Source organism: Primulina eburnea, chromosome 7, assembly GCF_022965805.1.
Source record: "Primulina eburnea isolate SZY01 chromosome 7, ASM2296580v1, whole genome shotgun sequence".
Classification (NCBI taxonomy): domain Eukaryota; kingdom Viridiplantae; phylum Streptophyta; class Magnoliopsida; order Lamiales; family Gesneriaceae; genus Primulina; species Primulina eburnea.
In genome coordinates this window covers 12,087,798-12,113,544 of record NC_133107.1, presented here as the reverse complement: position 1 = coordinate 12,113,544, position 25,747 = coordinate 12,087,798, and the positions used below count along the sequence as shown (strand labels likewise).

Below are 25,747 nucleotides of genomic sequence, written 5' to 3'. Positions count from 1 at the left end.
TTTGCAAACTGACATGCTGAGCAAAGTTTTTCTTTTGAAAATTCTATTTTGGGCAAACCAGTTACAAGTTCATGTTTACTCAGATAGGCAATGAATTTAAAGTTTAGATGACTTAGTCTCTTGTGCCACAACCAGTTTTTAGATGATTTGGAAGCAATAAAACAAACTGGTGTATAATTTTGATCATTCCAACTGACTTTATATGTGTTTCCACAACGTTTGCCAGTTAGTATGACTTTATCAGTCGAAGTTTTGACTGAACATAAATTTTTGTCAAATTGTACTGAGAATCCACTGTCGCATAACTGACTGATCCTAATCAAGTTATACTTCAGGTTTTCTACTAATAGAACATCTTTAAATGTAAAGTTACCATGGATAAGCTTACCCTTACCCACAGTTCTACCTTTGGAATTGTCCCCGAAACTGATGTTTGGACCACTGTATTTGATCAGTTGAGATAGCACACTTGCATCTCCTGTCATATGCCGCGAACAACCACTGTCCAAATACCATATTGAGTTCTTGTTTGTACCTGTTACCTGCAATCACACACATAATATAACTTGGTACCCATATTTATTTGGGTCCTGAACTGATTAGTCCCTTAGGAACCCATACTTGGATTACTCTAACAGACTTTCCGGTAGCTGTATTCCAAATGGTTTTTCTAGGATTTTGTGTGCTTGGTGTGTAGTGTACAGATGATACAATATGTGATTTAGCATTATTCAACGGATTATTCAGTTTATATCTCTTCTGAACTGGCTTGCTGTTATAGTAATTGAAATAGCTATTCGAATAGTTCTTGTGAAACCTTTTTTATTACTGACTTTGTGAATCAGTTGAAAATTTTTGGCTATAACCAATCCCATATCTTCTAGTCTTACTCATATTCTTAGTAGTTTACTCAATCAGTTTAATGGGCAAAATTTGTTCTTGTACCACTGTTGCTTTGACAAAGTTAATGTATTTTCCTTTGTCTATTTTTGGCTTTGGTTGAGTATCAGTTGGATACATTTCTCCTTTAGTTTTGAACCCTAAATCAGTTTTATCAGAAACTGATTTTTGTGAATTCTGCATCTCACTTAGTGCAGTTGATGACTTGTTCCAAGACTGAATGAGCTCAGTCTGTTTTGAGTTTTCAAACATCAACTTCTGGATTAATGACTGGTTTTTATTTCTCTCTGCTTTTAACTCAGCAATCTCTCTTTTTAGACTTAACCCATCAACTGATTCATCAGTTTTGGTTTTATTGTTTGTGGGATCAGTTTGTTTTGCTTTGATTTTTCAAATGATGATGCAAGCTTTTGATACTCATTTACCATGTCATGTAGTGTTAGAATGAGTTCTTCTCGTGTAAAATCAGTTGAACTGAAATCAAATACCTGTTGGCTAGAAGACTCTTCTTCTGCATCATTAGCCATCAAACACTTGACTTCCTCATCATCACTGGAGCTGTATGAGCTTTCTGGTTCTGAATCCTCACTGTCAGTTTCTGCCCATCTGGATTTGTTTTCTTCAGCTAAGAGTACTTCATGTTTCTTTCTGAAGGAATTCTTATCTTCTTTGGGTCTTCTTTTGTGCTCATATGATTTCTTTCTTCTATCAGTTGAGCCTTGACTATCCTTCTTCGGTTTAGGACAATCAGCAATAAAGTGGCCTGATTTGCCACAGTTGTAGCAGGCATTTGGTTCATCTTTGGAATTGTTCCTTTGGTATGGCTTCTGGAAGTTCCCTTGATTCTTTCTCATGAACCTTCCAAATTTTTTGATGAACAATGACATAGCATCATTACTCAATTGATCAGCAGATTTTTCGACTAAACTGATTGGTTCAGTTCTGACAGCAGCTAGAGCAGTTGTGGCTACAGGGGTAGATGGTTCTCCTTCTCTGGTCTGCAGCTCGAACTCATAAGCATTTAAATCAGCAAACAAATCATGAAGTTCAATCTGGTTTAGATCTTTGGACTCCCTCATTGCCATGGTCTTGACATCTCATTCCTTGGGAAGACCTCTCATTATCTTTAGTGCAATCTCTTTGTTGGTATACACTTTTTCAAGTGCATTTAGCTCATTGATGACACTGCTTACTCTTTCATCATACTCGTGCATTGATTCTCCTGCTTTCATTTTGATGTTATCAAACTTTTGAGTAGAAACAGAAAGTTTATTTTCCTTGGTTTGATCATTTCCTTCATACAGCTGGATCAGCTTCTCCCAAATTTCTTTGTCTGTCTTACACATCTTTATTTTGCTGAAGGTTATTTTGTCCAGTGTTTTGTACAGAATGTCTTTAGCCACATTATCAAGATTCTATTTTCTTTTATCTTCAGTTGTCCATTCATCTCTGGGCTTTTCTATTCTTTGCGGTGCCCCTTCTGTTATAGCAAGTGTTGTATTTGTTTTTAGAATTTTCATGGGTCCATCAGTTATGACATACCACATGTCGTCATCTTGTGCAGCTAAATGAGCCTGCATTCTGATTTTCCAATCATCAAATTCTTCTCTAAAGAACATAGGAATTTTTTTGAATGAAGTCATGCTGGCAATTTTATAGATCAAAAGTATTCAAGAACAAGATTCAACCGCTCTGATATTACTTGAAAGGATCGATTAACGTATCAAGAGTTTTTAGAAGGAGAGTTGAATAAACATTCACAGTTAAAACTGGTCTTTTCTAATTTTGAGTTCAGTTTGGTGACAAACTGATTCTCGGAATCTTGTTGGTCAATGACAATCAGTTAAACTAAAGTAGTTGCGGAAAATAACTGACTGAAAGATAGAATACGAAACTGAAATAAAGTAGGCAAGGGTTGTTTCCGGATGTTCGGAGAATTTAATTACTCCTACGTCACCCCTTCTATCTCAAGTATAGGATATCCACTAAAAGACTTTGATCAAATACAAGAATTGTACTGACCCACTTCAGTTTGGACTTAACACTGCCAAAAACTGAAAACTCTTAGTTTAACAGAATGTTCTCAGTGCGTAACTGATCTTAGCACTATCGAATTTCAACGATTATTACAACTTGTTAGTGAGCTCAAATTGTAGCCTTAACTGCTACGAATATACCAAGTAAAAGTGAGCTAAGATTTTGACAGAGTGACAGTAAGCTTGTTAATCGAGTTGCCTCCTTCAGCTGTTCTTCTGTCATATTTATAAGCTTCTTTTCTCCAACGGTAACTTGAGATGAATTTGAATCTTTGTATCCGTTGATTTCTACTTGATTATTCCTTGGACATTGTTTGCTTCATTTATTGTGATGCGGCGTCTTAACTGCTTTCGCCGAAATGCGTTTTCCTAAGCTGTCTTGATTAAGGTGCGGCTTTAATATCTCTTTGTTGTTTGAATGTTCTTTCCCGAGACATGTTCAGTTGAAGAGTGCTTAGCATACGGCTGAATATATCAACTGATCAGTTTCCAACTGATCAGTCAGTTGATTTCAGTTATTAAGTCCAGTTGTTGAATGTACTTGCGCGTATCAGTTTGTTGATCAGTTTGTTCGATTTTTCAGTTGGTTCATATTTTGTCAAACTCCAGAATTTAGTTTCCAACACTTTGTACCTTTTCGCACATCTGGAATCCACTCGAAGAAATCTATCATCGTCCATAACTGAAGGATTCTAACTGATGCTTCGAACTAGTCAGTTTTAACTGATCTTTCAGTTGGGCTGGTGAAACCAGTTGACTCGTCAGTTTGAACTGATTTCACACTCGTTCAGTTGGACTGATCAGCTGGGTTTCTTCATCAGTTGAACACTCTTTCGGCTGGCCACGTTTCTGAGGTGTTCCTGCTGAATTAACTATCAACTGGTCAATCAGCTGTACTGCTCAAATGATGTAGCCAGTTGAACTGATTCATTTTGAGCGATCAGTTGGGTCTTCAGTTTTGCGATGTAAACAACTAGTAGGTGATCCTGGATGCTGCACAACTAAGGTAGATCATTAGTAACATAATTAACAAGTTTTGTTACCATCAAAATCAAGATTGCGAACTTGAAAAGTTCCAACACTTCCCTTGACTCAACCACGACCCTGGCTACCCTGGTCCCAAGCCAAGACTATGCCAAACCACAAAACCCACAAGCCGAGCCCCTACGATCACAACCCGACAATTTTTGGTTCCAGCTTTTTTAGTTCAAGACATGCACCGTTTTTGTTGCTTTCTATGGCTCTAAAACTTGTGTAAATCATCCTTGATTGTATCCATATCATGGCAGCCATTAAACAACATAATAACCATGGTTTTGGATGAAAATACAAGCTTTAAAAATCACATAAGATGTCTATACGAAAATATATCATGATGCACTTGTTTTTCATGCAAAAAAATTTTTTAACTTAATACTATCGTGTGATAGATGTTTGAAGGAAAGAATATGGCGTGTCTTTGCGTGTTTCACGCACGATTATTCGTTGACGATTGCGAAGAACGATGACGACGAGACCTTGGCTTGAAACCTTGAAGAAATATAGTTGCTTCCCTTGAAAATTATTGTGTGGGTGCCGTGTATTTGGTGGGGAGAAGAGTTTGATTTGCTAGGAGAGTGGGGCGTGGGGTTGGGGTTTAATGGGGAAGGTTTGTATTTTATATACTTTAAATAAATCACTAAACAAGCTTAGGCCTATTAGTAGGGTTTGATTAGGACCATTAGTGTTTAATTAAAATATAAAAATTATTTTATTTAAATAAGTTTGAAAATTTATTAGTCTGGTTGTCAAAATGTTTGCATTTTTGTTGAAAGACAACGTCGATAAAATCTACGTCTCGGCGTATAAAATCACCTCAAAAATCACTTAATTTCATATGTGTGAAAAGGCATCACTCATATTTTAAATAATTAAAATTAATTATTTAATAAAAATATTTTGCATTTTCAGCCCTCGTTCTCTGTTTCTCGATCGCAACTAGAATAACCCTTAAAAATACATTTTTAATGCATGTAAGTAGAAAACTACTAAAACATTACATAAACATGTCAAATAATCAATTAAGCAATTAAAATCATTTAATTAACCATTTTCCATATCTCCTAGATTTACGTGCAGTTGAATTATGTCGTCTTAATTTTGGACCTTACACATAATATTAAGTAAGCGTGCATGAGTGAGAACAATGACATGCGCGATCTCCTGGAAAGTTCTCATACATCAAGGTGCTGACATATCACCGTTTAATATTATTGGCTTGGTTGAACGTGAAAGGGTGATGTCATATCTTTACCTAAATACTATAATTGCTGGTGACAAGAAAGACGATAGGAAAATGGTAAGATTGATATCTAAGGAATATTAGACAATATCACCAGATAGACAAAGTAACTTGCCGTATTCATATGGGCCTAACAGTCCCACCCATTAGCATCCAAGGTATACTTTACACTGCCACAAGTAGAAGAAATTAAAGTTACGTCTTGGCAAACAATTATAATTCTTTGTCTAGTGGTATGCGTTTTATCATAACAACTACTAATTTAGAAAAATAATTTTTAAACATCCTAATTATACACATCTAATAAATCTTTTTGTCGCCAAAACATTATCTTTATTATCTACAATATACTTATTGTGTTATAAAACATGAAACCTTAGAGTAATTATTTTTGTATTTTGGTGTAACTTTTTTTAAATTACGAAAAAAATCTTCATCAAATTACAAAAATATCAATTGCATGTACGCATGTAACAAGTACTAACGGTATTAGTGAACATTACAAATATTTTCAATATTATATATTATTTTCTTCTTTATTTAACAGTCCTAGGTTTGATTTAGGGTAATTTTGCTTTAAATCACCATATTGTAGCTTAAATTTGCGTTTGATCATTATAAAAAAAAATTATGTGTTTCACTCCCTAATCCACAACAAAATAGGTTGAGTGGGTCTCATGTGAGACCGTATCACGGATCATAATATATGAGACGGGTCAATCCTACTCATATTCACAATAAAAAGTAATACTCTTAGCATAAAAAATAATATTTTTTCATGCATAACCCAAATAAGAGATTCGTCTCACGAATATGACACGTGAGACCGTCTCTCACACAAGTTTTTCCAAATTGGTTTGCGCATTCTGAGGCTAAATGTCTTTTTTTAGATGAAAAAAAGCTATAAAACATTAAAAATATATACTAACATATTATAATTGAGTATTAGCTGTTTCGCATGTGATATTAATATATGATTTTTGAATAACCAGACATCTATAATAAATATTGGTATTAATGAAACATCTGTTTTTCTGATTAAACATGGTACAAAACATGAAAAATATAGTACTTTTATATTATATTGGAGTATCAATTTTTTCAAATATGATAGTAATGTATAATTTTTGAGTATTGAAACATGTGTAGCAAATGTTGATATTATAAAAATTTTAGGAATTTTATATTCAAAATTTTATCTTTTATATCAAATCTAAAATATTTGGTACTATAATATCATATATTAATACCATATTTTCAATATTTAGTATTTTTTTATCCAAAAATACAAATATGTCATTAATGTCAATATTTTTATACAAGTTTGAATAATTAAAAATCATATATTAGTATTATATCTGAAACAATTGATATTTAAATATTAATATCATATTCTTAATATGTTGTATCGATTTTCATTTAAAAAAATTTTAGTATAGAGAGTTCAAACACATTTATATTACAAGGAGACTGAAAGGTAATTTTTGTTTATTTTATTAGATTTTTGCGTGTTATCGTTAGGTTTATTTATTCGAAAAAATGTGACGGCGACAAAATCAGTGATCATAATAGAAACAGAATCTGTATCTTTCACGTTTCGTGAGCGAGAGAAAAAGGCGGAAATAAGACACATAATTGTGACGAGAATATGCGGGGAATTGTTCAAAAAGCAAGAATAATGCCTTGTTTTCCGCTTTCCAAGAGCAATAAATAATTATTAATACTAAGAACCCCTTATCCCAGTTCACATATGGACTCACTTCCTCATGGACACTTTTATAGACTTTATTATTTATGTATTTACACAAATTTTTATGGGATTATTTTATAAGTTATTTTGTGAGATATATTTTTGACTCGACCCAATTAATGAAAAAATATTGATTTTTGTATCAAAAATATTATTTCTCATGATAATCATGGTTCTCTTGATATGAGACTGCCTCTGGTACAAATGAAAGGTTCTCTTAAGTTGCTGGCTCGGATATATCCAAGATAGACTTGTTGGAAATAACTTATGATAAATAATTTGGGAGTCCATGTTTAAATAGGAAAATGAAATTTTCCCTCAGTTTCTTGAATATTACAAATCTCTAAATATTTTGGGAGTCTATATTTAAGACATAGTTTGGTACACCGGAGAAGAAAGGAATTGATAAATAATCCTCCTTATATAACTTTTGGTACCTTTTTAGAAAGCTCATCATAATATCATGACCCTTGATAAATAACTTTATATGATGATAAAATATCTCTTCTACTAGGTGTGATAATTTTAATTTAATGATAAAATACACTAACTTAATTGCCCTCAATTTATAAAAATCCTAAACTCTATCTTTTCTCATATCATATTATATAATATATAAAATCAGGTAAAAATAAATAAATCATGCAAACACCGTCGACGCATGAATAGATAAGAAATATGAACTCAAGCAACAACATTGAAATTAAAAATTTTATTATGATAAAGTTAATTTTGTCGTTACAATATAATATATAAATTTAATCACTCTTATTAAAATCATATCAAACATTAAATATAATATCCTACATCTTATTTATCTTTAACTTATCCTTATATTATATATCATGTATACCAAATTATGCCTAGATAATAAATCATGCTTCCCAGATTCTATTGGGGCCATTGGGCTCATCCGTGGCTCAATATTAGGCAAAAACTTGTGTGAGACGGTCTCACGTGTCGTATTTTGTGAGACAGATCTTTATTTGGATAATCCATGAAAAAATATTACTTTTTATGCTAAGAGCATTATTTTTTATTGTGAATATGGGCAGGATTGACCCGTCTCACAGATTGAGATCCGTGAGAGGGTCTCACATAAGACCTACTCCAATATTATCATTGAACATTTGCAGCCATTAAAATTTTTTTGCATTTATTTCGAAAACATATAAAAACAAAATATAAAATATCATTAAAAATATATAAAACAAACAAACAAATTTAAATACAAGTTGGGTTAGTTGAATAGATAATTCAAGGCGAAACCATTATATTATTTTTGATACGCTACGTTTGGGTCAGCAACCAAATAGGCAGTCTCGTGATTAACGTGGGTTTTCAAACGGTCAAATATTTTCATTCAACTCCACTTCTACAATTTACATTTTGATTTTCTTTCTTTCTTTGTCAAGGCAATCTAATGTAACACGTATGATCCACATAGACCTGTCCTTATGAAAATGTTCCTTTTTTTTAAAAATAATATCCGATTATAATTTACATATAATCAAGATTCTTAAAAATATTGAAGTTTGTCGGAGAAAAGAAATAAATTTTAAAAAAGTTATAGCGAGTCTAATGTGAAAACGTCTCACGGATCTTAATCTGTGAGACTAGTCAACCCTACCGATATTCACAATAAAAAGTAATACTCTTAGCATAAAAAGTAGTATTTTTTCACTGATGACCCAAATAAGAGACATGTCTCACAAATACGACCCGTAAAACCATCTCATATAAATTTTTGTCAAAAATTTAAGCATGTTAAATCAAAATTTAAGTATAAACAACGTATAATATGCTTATGCTTTTGCAAATGTGAGCATGATAAAAGGTATCAACGTATTTCTCCGCGTTTATTTTTAGCTTTATTAAATTAATAAAACTTGTTTGTTTGTTTAATAAGAGAAGTCTATATTTAACAACGTATTTCTCCACGATTATCATGCTCAGATTTGCAAAAGCATAAGTGAATTAATATAGAATAGGGGTGGGAAAAAATACCAAAATACCGAAAAATCGTAACGAAAAAATACCGAACTTACCGAAAATTTCGGTTCGGTGTCATACCGTACCGAAAATTTCGGTTCAGTGTCATACCGTACCGAAATTTTCGGTATCGGTATCAATACAGAATATTTTTTTTCGGTATATCAAATTTCCAGTATCGATATCGATATGGAAAAATTTTATACCGATATTTTCGGTACAACCTTACACACCCCTGATTAGGGTTGAGTATTCGGTTAATTCGGTTACAAACCGAACCGAATTAACCGAAAACCGATTTAACCGAAAATTTTTTGACTAATCGAACCGAACCGAATTTTCACAAAAACCAAATTAATCGAACCGAATTAAAATCGGTTATTTCGGTCGGTAACCGAATTAACCGATTTTTTTAAAAAAAATTAAAATTTTAAAAATTATATATAAAATTAATAATTAATATTCTATTTTAATCATAAGAAAACACTTTATTCATAAAAAAATTAATTATAATATACAATATTAAATATAAAAATATTATAAATTATATTTAAAACATAATAAAATAAAATTAAAATTATTTATTTAATAATTCGGTTAATTCGGTTAAACCGATATTTTTTTACAAAAACCGAAACCGAACCGAATTAACCGAAATTTGAAAATTTCGAAACCGATTTAACCGAACCGAATTTCTGAATTAATTCGGTTCGGTCGGTTAAATCGGTTTAACCGAATTTTTGCTCACCCCTACCCCTGATATAGACTTCTCTTACTATGAGAGAAAAACTTGAGTTTTAAATACAACTAGTTTTTCACCCGTGCGATGCACGGGATGATATTATTAAAAATTAGTGAAAAATGAATAGATATTTAAATTGAAAAAATAATATAATTATAAAAAATAAAAATAAAAACTATTTTTTCGGTAATTTTAAAAAACTTTTTTTAAATATAATGCATGTCGATTAATTTTTTTTTAGTTAATATAACAAACATTACATCTTGTAAGGATTCAACTCATATCATTTCAGAATTTCATTTTGGAGTAGATAACTTTAGTAAGATAAATAGAATAAAATTGATTTCTAATATAATATGCAACATTGCATTATTTATAATTTAAAATTCAAATAAGACATCCAAGAGGACAAAAGTTATAGATTGGATGATTTTGACATAATTATATCATACATTAACTCTTTCAAATTATGAAAATTTCGAATTGCATACGTTGGGTGTTAAAACATTTCTGATTATTGAAGGTAATATACATGTTATTGAGAATAATTTAATATTCATTTGAAACTCTTTTGAATCTATCTATTATAATTTTCTTGTGCTCTTTTATTTGAATTTTGGAGAAGAAATTTCAAGATATACAATATACATAAGAATTTGAAAAAAAATATAATGCGTTAATTCTTTTAAATTAAGATAAGTTGAAATAATATGCATTTGGGGTAAAAAATTTATGATTATTAAATGATAATTTAATATCCATTGGAATACCTTGTTGTATTGATAACTTTTAATACTCAACTAATTTTATCTTTACAAAAATTAAATAAAATAATTAAATATTGTATTTATTTTTTAGTATTTAATTTGGGCAAGAAATTACTTAAAATAACAAAATCTATTTTTGAATGATTTACCTTATAAGTGATAGTGAACATTTTATACAGTTTTTAATTAAATTGATTGATATAATCAATACAAAATTTTTAATATATTTTACGTTTTTAATATAATTTAGTTTCAATTTGAGTAAAAGTATAAAAAACATATAATACATAAATTAAATTTGAATTAAAATAAAAAATTAATTGAATTCAAAATTGAATTAAATGAATTGATATAATCAATGCAAACAATAATTGAAGTTATCATTTATTGCAGTACATATATGTCAATATTCATGATATATCTTTCTTTTTTAGAAATGACATTTGTATTTAAAATTTATTTATACAATTTGTAAAAAAAATTAAAAATATCATAATAACACAAATCATATCACAAATTAAATTGATTTATATAATCAATGCAAAATTTTTAATGTGCTTTATGTTTTTAATAGAGTTTAGTTTCAATTTGAATAAAAAATAATAAAAGACATATAATACATAAATTGTATTTCTTTTTAGTAAGTAATTTGGGCAGGAAATTACTTAAAATAGCAAAATGTATTTTTGAATGATTTACTTCATGAATGTTACTGAATATTGCAATCATTTGTATTTTAAATTTAATTATATAATTTTTAATTAAATTGATTGATATAATCAATGCAAAAAAATTTAATATAGTTTATTTTTTTAATATAGTTTAGTTTCAATTTACGTAAAAAAACAAAAAAAAAAACATATAATAATAAATTACATTTGAATTAATATAAAAATTAATTAAATTTAAAATTGAATTAAATGAATTGATAAAATCAATGCAGACAATAATTGAAGTGATCATTTATTGCTATAGACATATGTCAATATTCATTAAACGTTTTATTTCATTTTTAGTGAGTAATTTTGGCGGGAACTTTCCTATTTTAAAAAAAACTCTACTTTTATATATATATAGATATATATTTTTAACACTCAACCAATTTTATTTTTAGAAAATTTAAATAAAATAATTAAATATTGTATTTTATTTTTAGTAAGTAATTTGGGCAGTAAATTACTTAAAACATCAAAAATTATTTTTGGATGATTTATCTCATGAGTGATACTGAATGTTGCAATCATTTTTATTTGAAATTTATTTATACAGTTTATACGTAAACTGATTGATATAATTAATACAAAATTTTTTAATATAGTTTACTTTTTAATATAGTTTAGTTTTAATTTGAGTAAAAAAATTAAAAACATATAATGCATAAATTATATTTAAATTAATATAAAAATTAATTAAATTCGAAATATTGAATGAATTGATATAATCAATGCAGACAATAATTGAAGTGATCATTTATTGCAGTGTACGTATGTCAATATTGATGATAAATCTTTCTTTTTTTAGAAATGATATTTTGGCGGAAAATGATATTTTTGGCAAAAACTCTGCTTTTATATATATATATATATATATATATATATATATATATTTTTAACACTCAATCAATTTTATTTTTAGAAAATTTAAATAAACTAATTAAATATTGTATTTCTTTAGAGTAAGTAATTTGGGCAGTAAATTACTTAAAATAACAAAAATTATTTTTGGATGATTTACCTCATGAGTGATACTGAACATTGCAATCATTTTTTTTAAAATTTATTTATAAAGTTTTTACTTAAACTGATTGATATAATTAATGTAAATTTTTTTAATATAGTTTAGTTTTAATTTGAGTAAAAAAATTAAAAACATATAATACATAAATTACATTTGAAATAATATAAAAATTAATTAAATTCAAAATTGAATTAAATGAATTGATATAATCAATGCAGACAATAATTGAAGCGGTCATTTATTGCAGTGCACGTATGTCAATATTGATGATAAATCTTTCTTTTTTTAAAAATGATATTTTTGCGAGAAATTACTATTTTTGGCAAAAACTCTGCTTTTATATATATAGAGAGATTTTTAACACTCAACCAATTTTATTTTTAGAAAATTTAAATAAACTAATTAAATACTGTATTTCTTTTTAATAAGTAATTTGGGCAGTAAATTACTTAAAATAGCAAAAATTATTTTTGGATGATTTACCTAATGAGTGATACTGAACATTGCAATCATTTTTATTTTAAATTTATTTATACAATTTTTATTTCAACTGATTATTATAATTAATGCAAATTTTTTTAATGTAGTTTACTTTTTCAATATAGTTTAGTTTTAATTTGTGTAAAAAATTAAAAACATATGATACATAAATTACATTTGAAATAATATAAAAATTAATTAAATTCAAAATTGAATTAAATGAATTGATATAATCAATGCAGACAATAATTGAAGCGGTCATTTATTGCAGTGCACGTATGTCAATATTGATGGTAAATCTTTCCTTTTTTAGAAATGATATTTTGGCGGGAAATTACTATTTTTGGCAAAAACTCTGCTTTTATATATATATAGATTACTTTTGTGGGGGTGTGCTTTCCGAGTAATGGCTGAAAGCTTCAAAGATAACCGCCAATAGCAGAATTTCTTGAAATTCCAGTTTAACCCCTGAACTTCACCAATATTACGCCCCCGCTTTTTCCCTCTTCCTCCGCGTTTCCCCACAATTTTCTGATCTATAAATTCCCCGCAAGCCCTAATTACAAATATCACCACAAGCATTCTCAAGAAAGTGGTTCTCCCCCCATTCTCCAGACCACACAATCCTCTGTAGTTTCGATTTTTGTCCGTTTCTTCACGTTTATTTATTTATTATTATATTTTTACAGAGCCACCCATCTTTCATCCATATCTCCTCTTTTGCAACAGAATCATTCTACGCAATCGGTGTATGATCATCGTTAATGAGTTTGTTTCTGTGAAAATGTCCTAGCCATTCAATTATATTCCCTCACCCATCAATTTCTTCTTTTTTGTTTTTTTTTTTGTTTTTTTCATTTTTTGATCTTTTCCTGCGTGGGGTCTGTGTATCTTGGGATTTATTTAGGTTCTTGCGATGGCCGTAGCTTACCCACGTTTCTTGGTGTCCGAAACCCACACAGCGGTCGAGCCTCCTACTCTAATGGGATCATCCACCGTGTCTCTGGCTTCCGTCTCCCTAACACAGGATGATTTGAAGAAAATCGCGGCTTATAAAGCCGTGGAGCATGTGAAATCAGGCATGGTGGTTGGCCTAGGAACCGGCTCCACCGCGAAGCACGCTGTGGATCGTATCGCGGATCTTATGCGCCAGGGGAAGCTTAAAGATATTGTGGGTATCCCCACTTCGACGAAGACTTATGATCAGGCAGTTTCGTTGGGGATCCCTTTATCAGATCTTGATTCTCACCCCTTTGTGGATTTAGCCATCGATGGTGCCGACGAGGTAGACCCGGGGTTGAATTTGGTTAAGGGGCGTGGGGGATCCTTGTTGAGGGAGAAAATGGTGGAATCTGTAAGCAAGAAATTCATTGTTATTGTCGATGAGTCGAAATTGGTGAAGCATGTAGGCGGTAGTGGGTTGGCTATGCCAGTAGAGGTCATTCCTTTTTGTTGGAATCATTCTTTGAGAAGGCTTGTTGACATGTTCGCCTATGCGGGTTGCGTAGGGGAGCTCAGGATGAGCGTGGAGAATGGCAAGCCTTCGGTGACTGATAATGGGAATTTTGTTATTGACTTGTACTTTGAGAGAGATATTGGAAACTTGAATGAAGCCAGTGATGCAATCTTGAGGCTTCCGGGGATCGTAGAGCACGGCATGTTCATCGGATTGGCTACCTCGGTGATTGTAGCTGGTGTGGAAGGCATCACCATCAAGACTAAAGCAGGGAGTGAGGTGGAGGTAGATTCTTTTAGTTATAGTGATTTGAGGAATGGGTTTTAGATTAGCTAACTTATTAGTATTTATGTTGGTCTGTGGGGGGAATTTTTAGGTGCTTCTTTGCATCAAATTCGTAGGTCGATTATTTTGAAGGAATTTCCTAATTTTGTGACTGGCTCGGGGCCTTATTTAATGATATCATATTTATTAAGTTTGAACTTTCTATGTCCTTTGTTCAAATTATCATCTTGCTGAATGGGAGTTTCTTGCCTTCACTTGTGTGTTGTTTACGATATTGAGCGTTGGGAATGGGTCTTTTACTGGTTCCATTGTAAAACCCTTATATCAACATCGACCGTGGTTAATCTGGCCAAGTGTCCGTATCAACAATTGACATGATGCTAGACGAATGATTAGTGGGAAAAAAAACGTCTTTACAATTGCTTCATAAAGCTCTGTGATAAGTGTTTGATGGTGAGCAGGTCTTATGTTTTGCTGCATGGGTTTAAGTTTTTATTTTTTCGAAAACTGCGTTTATGCTGTTGGATTTGAAGTATCCTGCGAATGACATGACAATATGTTTCTATTGATGAAGTATTATCAACCACCCTTCTCTACAAATAGAGAAGAATGAACCCTGGAGTATAGAACTGACATTGTTACAGATTTTATCTATTCTCAACAACAATATTGTGTTTGAATTCTTAGTTATGTCGTAGAAGGGGAGGACTAGAGGTGGGAGTGGAACTCGAGCAGAGGGCTGTCTAGTCGGATTATATTTTTAGCTTGAAAATTGAGTTTTATGTCATGATACATTTCCAAATGAGTCTAGGCCAAGAAACTATATCGATACACACGAGCACATGAATAAAGTGGTCCTAGTTTGTCGAGTTTAATCATCAGCTTGTTCGGGTTCGTTTTTGTTCTTTGATCCTTCCAGACCACAACTCATGGTTGAGACAGTATTCAGCTCGGCTTGTATTCATTCAGCGGTTATCTCATGCTTGAGTTGAAATTTATGATAAACTTTGGAAATTAGAATCCCCAAATCTCAATTTTTATTCATCATTTAAACGCCCAAAATTGATTGCAAATATGTTAGAAGTCTTCTGATAAGTGATAATAGTAATATTCACGTCGCCTTCGCCATTTTGAAATTCCGATAAGACTGGGTTGTCACACCAAATGTTTCCCAAAAGTAAGAAGTTGCAATGTAATGTTTGTGTCTATTTTTAAGGTTAGATGAGTCCAGAGAACAATGTCAACTCGCAAGTGTGGACCAAAGTTTATAACTAGCGAATGCTGTACACCAACATCTATTATATAATGCATGAATCTTATATTTATTTTCTATATAATATATTTTTATTTTAATGGATTATTTGTTATACGTAAATTTGATATAATACATTAATCTTTTAGACGTAATATATATATGTGCGTTTTGATAACTGGAGTTGGTGGTTTTCTTCTCTAAAATCTGAGCGGAAGGGAGAAGTTTTGTCAATGAAATGAGGGATGAGATGGTAAAATTGGAAATGGTGTCTGATAGATATTTTTTGTTAAGAATAAATCTAACAAATGGATTATGTCAAGTATAGTAATAGATGTAAGTCCAAATTTCGTTCTCACATAGAGCATCGTTAGATTTGCTTACAACCTGACAGTTCGAAATTTTAGTCGAGCTTTGATATTAAATCAATATTTCAAAAACAAAAGTTGAAGAATAAGGTAATAGATAATATTCTATTATCTATCAACTTTCATATGCTCTGTTTAATACACATCATTTAGAATTTTTTATTAGAAATTAGTTTATTGAAATACAAAAATATTTGAGAAAGTTGCTCATGCAATTTTTCAAGAATGAATCGAGTTTATCTAGATTGAAGACAAGTCAATTCTACAAAGAAAATAGAGTTTTAGGTTGGAACCTAGCGAAATTCAAAAGTATGAGGGGGGGGGGGGGGGGGGAAACATCTGTCCAGGAAACCCAACTGAAACAAAAAAAAAAAAATTCAACAAGAGGAAAGCTTAGATTCTCGGAAGGAAGGATGGAGAGAAGTTGAAATAATATTTGATAATATAAGTAAGAGAAATTAGTTCAATTTCAATACCATATAAAATTTGGAATGATCTATAATAGGAACCTACCAATGGATAATAAACATCAGTGACTTGAAAATTCATATTAAAGGAATTCCGGGAAAAGAACCTGATCAACTAGTTCTTGTATTAGAGTTTCTCGAGGAACACAGACCCTTGAATGACTTGAGAACGGAATGAGATTTGTGGTAGATGATTTATTATAAAGATTAGTGTTCACAACACCATGTGATCACAAAATCATGGTGCAACGCCTAAAAGAAGCATTTTACAGAAACATATCGATCCAATTTCGTAGTAAATGTGGTAAAGAAGGAAAAATTTTACTCCAAAAAATGAAGACTCTAGAAGGTATGGAGAAACTATAGATTTACAAGAGAAAGATGTATCGGTTGAATCCAAGGAATCCTTAGAAAATATCAAGAAAATTCTTAAAGAAAGCTACAATAAGAATCCCTTGGCATAGTGAGAAAGGAGCTTGCTCTATCTTGAAGTAAATGATGAAAAAAAGTTTGAGTTCACCAGATGAAAACTAACACATGAACATCATCGATCAGAAGAATATGCAAATTTTTATTAAAGAATATTTGGACCTTGATTTAATCCAATAAAGAATATCAGCATATGATAGCCTAGGTTTTTTTTAATAAGAAATCACGGTGAGATAAAAAAGAACAGAATCATTTTAGTAATTAATTATCAAGAAATTAATAAAATCCTAGAATTTAATGAATAATTTATACATAGTAGAGATCATTTGAGCAGTTATGTGAGCAACTTTAAAATATTGTCTAAATTTGAATTAAGTCTTGTATTTATCAGATTCGAATGGAGGAAGATAATAAGAAATTTATGGCTTTATCTACACCTTAATGCCATTATATTTGGAAAGTATTTCCAATGAGATTAACCAATGCACCTTAGATATTTCAAAAAAAAAAAGGATATATGTTCAAATATCATCTGGATTTTATGTTTGTCTATATCGATAACTGAAACGTCCACTAATCGTTTTGCTTAAAAAGTAAAAGTACTGTAATTTTTTTTAAAACCTAACCATTGCATCGGCCAAACACTCATATAAATATATAAAATATTTTTGCATCATTTTTAAAGTAAAGCAACCAACTAATATTTAAAAATCCAAGGGAATAGTCAAAACATGAAATCGTCAAACGTTTTACCAAACCTAAAAAGCAATAATTTGAAAAGTATAGCTCATACTATCACATCTCAAAAACCTCTTAATAGCATAAATAAATAGTCTTAAAATTTTTAACATATATCATAATCATAAGTGGGGAAAAATAGAAGCGCTGGTCTTCGGGTTATGTGCACCGACAGTCCAGTAAAGTCAACCATCAAGACCTCCATCAAATTCACCTGCATCAGTCACACCCAGTGAGTCTAAAAATTCAACACATCATATTATTTATAACAACTAATATATATATACAACTCACATGCAACAATGAAAATAATTTTACGTAAAATAACATTTCATTAACATACATAACTTAAACATCAACATTTTCCTTTTTATCATTTCATATCATATATCATTTCATCATGAGCATAAAAATTTTTCCATTTTTTATTGAATTCGGATCGTTAATCGTGATTTTCCTTTCCTCATAAGGTCGATGGATCCATCTACATGTAACCACAGTACTGGGCGGTGGAGACATCAGTGTCACTCTCACCCGTTAACTGAGACTTGGCATATCCTTATGGAAATACAATTGTCAGACTCCCTCTGGGACCTTCTCCCATAAACGGGCTCCCTCTGGAGCCTTCTCCAATAAATGGGCTCCCTCTAAGGCTTTTTCCCTCACAACATCCCCATTCATATCATCATAAAATCATAATAGTCACAATTACTTCACCTCCTCCAATGTTACACCATTTCATCACTTTATAAAAATCATACATTTAATATCATTTTAAAAAAAAAAAAACAAGTGTGTAACATTTCTTTTAACTTTATTTTTTCATCATCAATTCCATAAATAATCATAAAATTCCATAAACATTTAAAATAAACATTTTAGCATATAAAACAACATTCATAGTACTGCCATGACATTCACTAATTTTTTGGTGTAAAATTACGATTTTATCCCTAGACGTAAAATTTCACGTTTTTGACATTTTTCTTAATTTCATTGACTCTAACATGTCCCATATAATTATTTAAGCTTAAATTAATTTGCCTGTAAATTTACTTAGCATAAATTGTAGAATTTTTAATTAATCTTTAATTATTCGTATTTAAGGCGTTTTTATCCCGAATAATTTCAAACTTTAATATAAATTCCTAAATTAAAAACTTAGACTTTTTATATTATTTTAGCCCTCGTGAACCATGACTCGACCCCGTGAGACATGTTTCGATTGATTTTTCAACAAGGAAACCCTAAGTTCACGCCTAGACTTCTCCTCGAGCCATCTCCGATTTTGTCGAGCCATGCTTGAACCATCATGAGCCAACCCTCCCTTGGACCCTAAGAACCAAAGGAAACTGACCCTAGCCCCAAAACCGAACAACACAAGCTGATGCATGAAGTGGCCGAGACTCATTTTGTGAGTGGAGTCCAAGTTTGTGTGCCTAGGACTCTAGCCCTTGAACCAGCCTCTTGTGCACCCACCTAGGACCCTAAGGAGTCACCCTAGCCCAGACCTGAGCCCCCTGGCCGAGCCCCTTAACTCTGCAAGCCTGAGAAACCAACGCGTGATGCACGCTTCTTCTCGGCTAGGACTCCTCCCCAGCCCTCTTAACTCTAGTCCTATCATGGCTAGGACCTTCTCCCTGACTCATACCAGACCCTAGCCCAACCATGGTTCCAACCGAACACAAGCAAAGCAACCAAGCCCCAAAACCGTTCCCCTTGATCAACCCACACTAGATTTCGGTTCCAGCTTCTGTTATGTGCGTGTGCAACATGATTGGTGTGTCTTAGGACTCTTTAAAACATGTAGAAACCACCCTAAAACCTTTCTTAATCATGGCAGCCCCTTAGGATCATGTTAAACATAATTTAGGATCAACACACATGATTTATAAACCATCCTTGATGCAAAAACGAAAATATAACAAAGTGTCCCTTATTTTTCATGCAAAACATGTTCAAGCAATTACTGTGGTGTGATAGATGAGTAGAAGGGAAGAATATGACGTGCCTTTGCATGCTTAACGCACGATAATTCGTTGACGACTGAAGAACGACGACGAGGAGGGCCTTGGCTTGAAATCCTAAGCAATTATCGATGCTTTTCTCATCAATATGATGTGTGTGTCGTGTAATTTGAGGGGAGAGTTTGTAAACTGATGGGGTGTGGGGCATGGGGTTTTGAAGGGTTATGGTAGGGCTTTTTGTATATTATATATTTTAATTAATATACGAATCAAGCTTTGGCCCATTAAGAAGGTTAATTAAGCCCATTAGTGCTTAATTAAAATATAAAAATTATTTTGTTTAATAAAGTTTGTGAATTTATTCGTCGGGTTGTCAAAATATCCGTATTTTTATTGAAAAACCAACAACGATAAAATTTACGTCCCAGCGTATATAAATCACCTCAAAACCCCTTATTTTCATAAATAAGAAAAAACATCAACCATATTTTAAATAATTATTTAATAAAAACATTTTCTATTTTTCAGCCCTCAGTCTCCGTTCCTCGACCGCAACTCGAATAACCCCTAAAATACATTTTAATGCATTTAAGTAGAAAAACTACTAAAACATCATATAAACATGTCACATAATCAATTTAGCAATTAACATCAGTTAATTAATCATTTTCATATTTCATAGATTTGCATGCAGTTGGATTACGTCGTCTTAATTTTGGACCTTACAACCCCCCTTAAATAAAATTTCGTCATCGAAATTAGAACTTACCGAATAGCTCTGGATAGCGACTCCTCAAGTCCCTATCGGTTTTCCAAGTAGCTTCTTCTTCCGAGTGATTCAGCCACTTGACCTTGACCATTGAAATGACTTTATTTCGGAGTCTTCTTTCTTGCCTTGGCAAGATTTGAACATGTCTTTCCTCATAAATCATATTTGGAGTCAATTGTAGAGGTTCATAATTTAGCACATGTGATGGATTCGACATGTACTTTCGTAGCATCGAAATATGGAACACATTGTGAACTCTAGAAAGCATCAGTGGCAATGCCACTCTATAAGCTAGTGTTTCAATCCTCTCCAAAATCTCAAACAGACCTATAAATCTTGGACTAAGCTTTCTCTTCTTGCCAAAACGTATAACACCTTTCATAGGTGTTATTTTCACAAATATGTGGTCTCCCACTGCAAACTCTAAATCCATTCGTCTCTTGTCTGTATAACCCTTTTGTCGGCTTTGCACAGTCTTCATTCTCTCACGAATTTTGACTACAAGTTCGGCAGTCTCTTCAATCACATCCGTACCAATCTCTCTTCTTTCACCAACCTCGTCCCAATGAATATGAGCTCTACATTTCCTTCCATAAAGTGCCTCAAAAGGAGCCATCCCGATTGATGATTGATAGCTATTGTTGTAGGTGAACTCCACTAGAGGTAATTTTGGTTCCCAACTGCCTTGGAAATCAATAACACAAGCTCGTAGTAGATCTTTTATAATTTGTATAACTATTTCGGACTGACCATCGGTTTGAGTATGGAATGTTGTACTGAATAATAACTTGGTCCCCATCGCTGCATGCAGACTCCTACAAAAAGATGACGCGAATCTCGGATCTCTGTCAGAAACAATAGATACGGGAATCCCATGCAGACGAACTATCCTCGAATATATAACTCTGCATACTAAATCATGGTGAAGATCGTCTTAAGAGGTAGAAAATGCGCTGATTTCGTTAGGCGATCAACTATCACCCATATAGCATTGAATCTTTTAATATTCTTCGGCAATCCCACAACAAAGTCCATCGTGATATTTTCCCATTTCCACTCGGGAATAGGAAGTGGCTTAAGCTTTCCCGCTGGCCTATGATACTCTGTTTTAAATTGCTGACATGTCAAACACTCGGATACAAATCGCAGAATATCTCTCTTCATGCCTGACCACCAATATAACAACTGCAAATCCTTGTACATTTTCATACTTCCCAGATGAATGAAATATGATGTTTCATGAGGTTCCTTCATAATGAGACCCCTCAAAGAATCATCAATATGAACTCATAAACGATCTCGATAACGAACTATACCATCCACCTCAGAATATAACTTCCGGCCCTTGGCTTCATCTCTTGCTCTCCATTTCTGCAATTGCTCATCAGTAGACTGTCCCTCACGGATTCTATCTCTCAAAGTCGACTGCACTGATAACGTGGCAAGATTAGGGGCCTCGCCCCTAGCATACACTGTAAGCTCAAACCACTGTATCACGGACTGCAACGGTCTTTGGAGTGATAATTGAGTGATGACTGCTGCTTTTCGACTCAATGCGTCTGCCACAACATTAGCTTTCCCCAGATGATAGCTAATCTCACAGTCGTAATCCTTCACTAATTCAAGTCATCTTTGCTGTCTCATATTCAATTCCTTTTGGGTGAAGAAGTATTTCAAACTTTTATCATAAATGAAAATTTTCACTTTTTCCCATACAAGTAATGCCTCCATATCTTCAATGCAAAAACTACCGCTACAAGCTCAAGATCATGAGTAGGATAGTTTTTCTCGTGAATTTTCAATTGTCTCGATGCATAAGCTATAACTCGGTCATTTTGCATCAGAACTGCGCCCAAACCAAGTTATGAAGCGTTGGTATATAGAACATACTCTCTTGCCCCGATGGCATATATAACACTAGCGCTGAAATCAAGGCTTGCTTCAACTTATCAAAACTGTCTTGACACTCGGATCCCCATATAAACTTTGCTTTCTTCTTTGTCAAGGCGGTCATAGGTACCGCTATAGATGAGAATCCCTAAATAAACTTGCGATAATAGCCAGCTAGCCCCAAGAAACTGCGAATCTAGGTAACACTCTTGGGTACTGGCCACTCTCTCACTACCTCAACTTTACTTGGATCAACTTCAATGCCATCATTAGAAATGATGTGGCCTAAGAAAGCCACTCTATCAAGCCAAAAATCGCACTTGCTGAATTTTGTATAAAGCTTTCTATCTTGCAGTACTTGCAGTCTTGTCCTCAAATGACGACTATGCTCCTCTTTATTCTTCGAATAGATCCATATATCATCAATGAAGACTATGACGAATTGAATAAAATACGGGTGAAATACACGATTCATGAGATCCATGACGATCGTTGGTACATTGGTCAACCCAAATGGCATGACCATAAACTCGTAGTGCTCATATCTTGTCCGAAACGCTGTCATGTAAACATTCGACTCTTTCACTTTTAACTGGTGGTAACCAGAACGAAGATCAATATACGAGAATATCGATGCTCCTTGCAACTAATCAAATAAATCTTCGATTCTTGATAGATGATACTTATTCTTGATAGTGACCCTATTCAGCTCTTGATAATCAATACAGAGTCGCATACTAGCATATTTCTTCTTCACAAATAATACCGACGTGCCCCATGGAGAATAACTAGGGCGAATAAAAGCCATATCTAGCAATTCTTTGATTTGATCTTTTAATTCTTTCATTTCAAGCGGGTGCCAGACGATAAGGTGCTTTATATACAGGAACAATGACCGGCATTAACTCAATAGAAAATTCCACCTCACAATCGAGTGTAATGCCAGAAACGTCTTCGAGAAAGACACTTGAAAAGTCTCTGACGATATCCACATCCTCCAATTTCTGACTAATGGGAGCATGTGCGGTAGTGACACATGATAGAAAAGCTTGGAATCCACGTCTAATAAGCTTCCTCGCACACATACAAGAGATAATGTGCGGCACTTGCTTGTTTCTCGCCACCTCAAAGACAAAAGATTTACCACTAGGCGGTTGAATAGACACTGATCGCTGACGAAAATCAGTCGAAGCTCCGTTCGGTGATAACCAATCTATCCCGAGAATAATATCAAATTCAGGCATAGGGAGTACAACAAGATATGCCCGAACCGCATCTTTGAATAAACGAAGCTTCGGAATCTTGATGATTTTAGACGTGAGCATTTGATCACCGGAATGAATAGAAACTTTGAAACCCAAACCCATATCCTCAGGAATAATATTAAGTCAAACTCGTTTGATGGAGGTTTCAAATATGAAAGAATGTGTAGCTCCCGAATCTAGCAGTGCATAGGTTGCTACACCTTGAATCATAATCCTCCCCGCGGCGAAAATGTCTTTTAAATCTTTTCGTGTTGAAGCTTAATGAATTTGTATCATTAATTTCCCAAAGTTATGTGAAGATTGCGTGTTGAACTTAAGCTTTTCTTGAAAAATTGCATTTTAGCCCTTCAGTTTTTTGAAATTTGCAATTAGACACCAGAATTTTCGATATTTGCACTTGGACCCTTATATTTTCGAAATTCACATTTTTATCCCTTAAATTCCAAAATTGCATGAAAGTCCTTACAATTTTGGTAAATCTCATTTAGGTCCTTCAAATTTTCAGATATTAGCATTTCGGTCCCTCAACTTATTTGCAATTAAGCCCGTTATCTTTTCAGTAATTACAATTTAGTCCTCACAATTTTCGGTAATTACATTTTAGTCTTTACATTTTTGAAATTGCACAATGACCCCTCAAAATTCTCGAAACTCCTAATCAACCCTTAGTTATGATTTTTCTTTAATCTGTGGCCATAAACTTTTTATTTGGAATTATTACATCCTTTGCATAAAATAGGGCTCAAATCAATACAAATTTCTATGGTTTTCTAGAATAATATCTTAATTCCAACTAATGTAGAACATGCAACCTAATTTCCACTAGGTTAAACTTGATCTCAATTCAATTCTAATAACTAATTTAACATTTCATGCAATAAAAGCAATATAAAAATGTTAAATGACTAGGTTACCCGTAATAAGCATAGTGTCTAGCTCCTCCTCTGATTCTTCAGCATGCATAACATATGCGTTCCCACAGTAGGTGCTTTTCTCTTCGAGCAATCAGCAGCCTTGTGCCTCTTCTCCTTGCAAAAGAAACATTTGAATGTGCCCCATTCACATTTGCCAAGATGAAAGTGATTGAACTCCTTGCATAGGGGCCTTTCAGCAAGTTTTGGTGCTCCAGGATGTTGTGGCTTTTGCTGTCCTTACTTCTTGACTTGACCTTGGGGCCATATATGGCTTTTTGTTTGGCTGATTATTATTTTGGTGTTGATGTCTCTTTCGCTGCATCTCAAACTCAATGTCCTTAAAGATTGCTCAGACTGGAATGCATAAGTAGTAGTAGTAGCATAATCCAAAAGACACATCATCATAATATTATTTCATATGGTGGGTCGTAGACCATCCATGAAGTGTCTAAGCTTCTCCACATCATCCCTCGCAATAAGGGGTACAAAGTGACAACCTCTATCAAATTTCCTCACAAACTCAGCAACAGTCGAATCTCCCTGACGGAGGCTCATAAACTCACTCTTCAGTCGCCCTCTAACATCAGTAGTAAAATACTTCTCATAGAATATCTCCTTGAATCGAGCCCAAGTAAGAGTAGCAATGTCAATACCATGCTTGGCTCCTTCCCACCATAAAGTAGCATAATCCCTAAACATGTAAGTGGCACACCGAACAAGGTCAGCATCCCCCATATTCATATAACAAAAGTGTACCTCGAGTGCACGAATCCAAGCCTCAGCAGCAAAAGGATCAGTATTGCCAGATAATTCCTTCGGCGCTAGCTTTTGGAACTGGTCATAAACATCGGGATGCGGCCTAGGAGCATGCTGAAATTGCTCAAAGAAACGGTTCATGCCCTCAAGTGTGCGAACAACAGCATTCCCATTAGGAGGCGGGAGTGGATTCTCTTGACGGTTCTCATTATTCTCAGCCTGGTTCTCAATAACAAGGGCACGTTTGGGAGGCATTTTATCTGAATTTTTTCCAAATACTAACGTAACCAACATACATTTAGATCTAAGTTTTCTAATCATGCATCATATCTTAATTCATTTTTTAGCAATTTAAGCACATAGAGTATATATCCTCAAAAAGCTAGTATACATGTGACGTAAACATATAATTCATGTAATCATGCAGGTATCATCATATAAATCATATAAAGCATGTAAACTTACAAATTTGAGGCTTGACGACCGAGCTTCTCGGCGCTGATGGT

At 32.9% G+C, this 25,747-nt stretch overlaps 2 protein-coding genes across 2 annotated transcripts; one reads left to right on the top strand and one right to left on the bottom strand.

The window, feature by feature from the left end:
• The first annotated feature begins 13,244 nt into the window (after positions 1-13,244).
• Positions 13,245-14,630, top strand: LOC140837244 (probable ribose-5-phosphate isomerase 1). Its single transcript, XM_073203334.1, has one exon. It carries the CDS (start codon positions 13,602-13,604, stop codon positions 14,466-14,468), a length of 867 nt encoding a protein of 288 aa, XP_073059435.1. The 5' UTR covers positions 13,245-13,601; the 3' UTR covers positions 14,469-14,630.
• Positions 14,631-24,899: 10,269 nt separating this feature from the next.
• LOC140835697 (uncharacterized) lies at positions 24,900-25,496 on the bottom strand. The gene has a single exon (XM_073201101.1). The coding sequence runs from the start codon at positions 25,494-25,496 to the stop codon at positions 24,900-24,902; it is 597 nt and encodes a 198-aa protein (XP_073057202.1).
• Between the last annotated feature and the right edge of the window lie 251 nt (positions 25,497-25,747).

What these genes read in the sequence shown, in the direction of transcription:
- LOC140835697 (XM_073201101.1), bottom strand. Translation starts at nt 25,496, where the DNA reads ATGCCTCCCAAACGTGCCCTTGTTATTGAGAACCAGGCTGAGAATAAT.
- LOC140837244 (XM_073203334.1), top strand. Translation starts at nt 13,602, where the DNA reads ATGGCCGTAGCTTACCCACGTTTCTTGGTGTCCGAAACCCACACAGCG.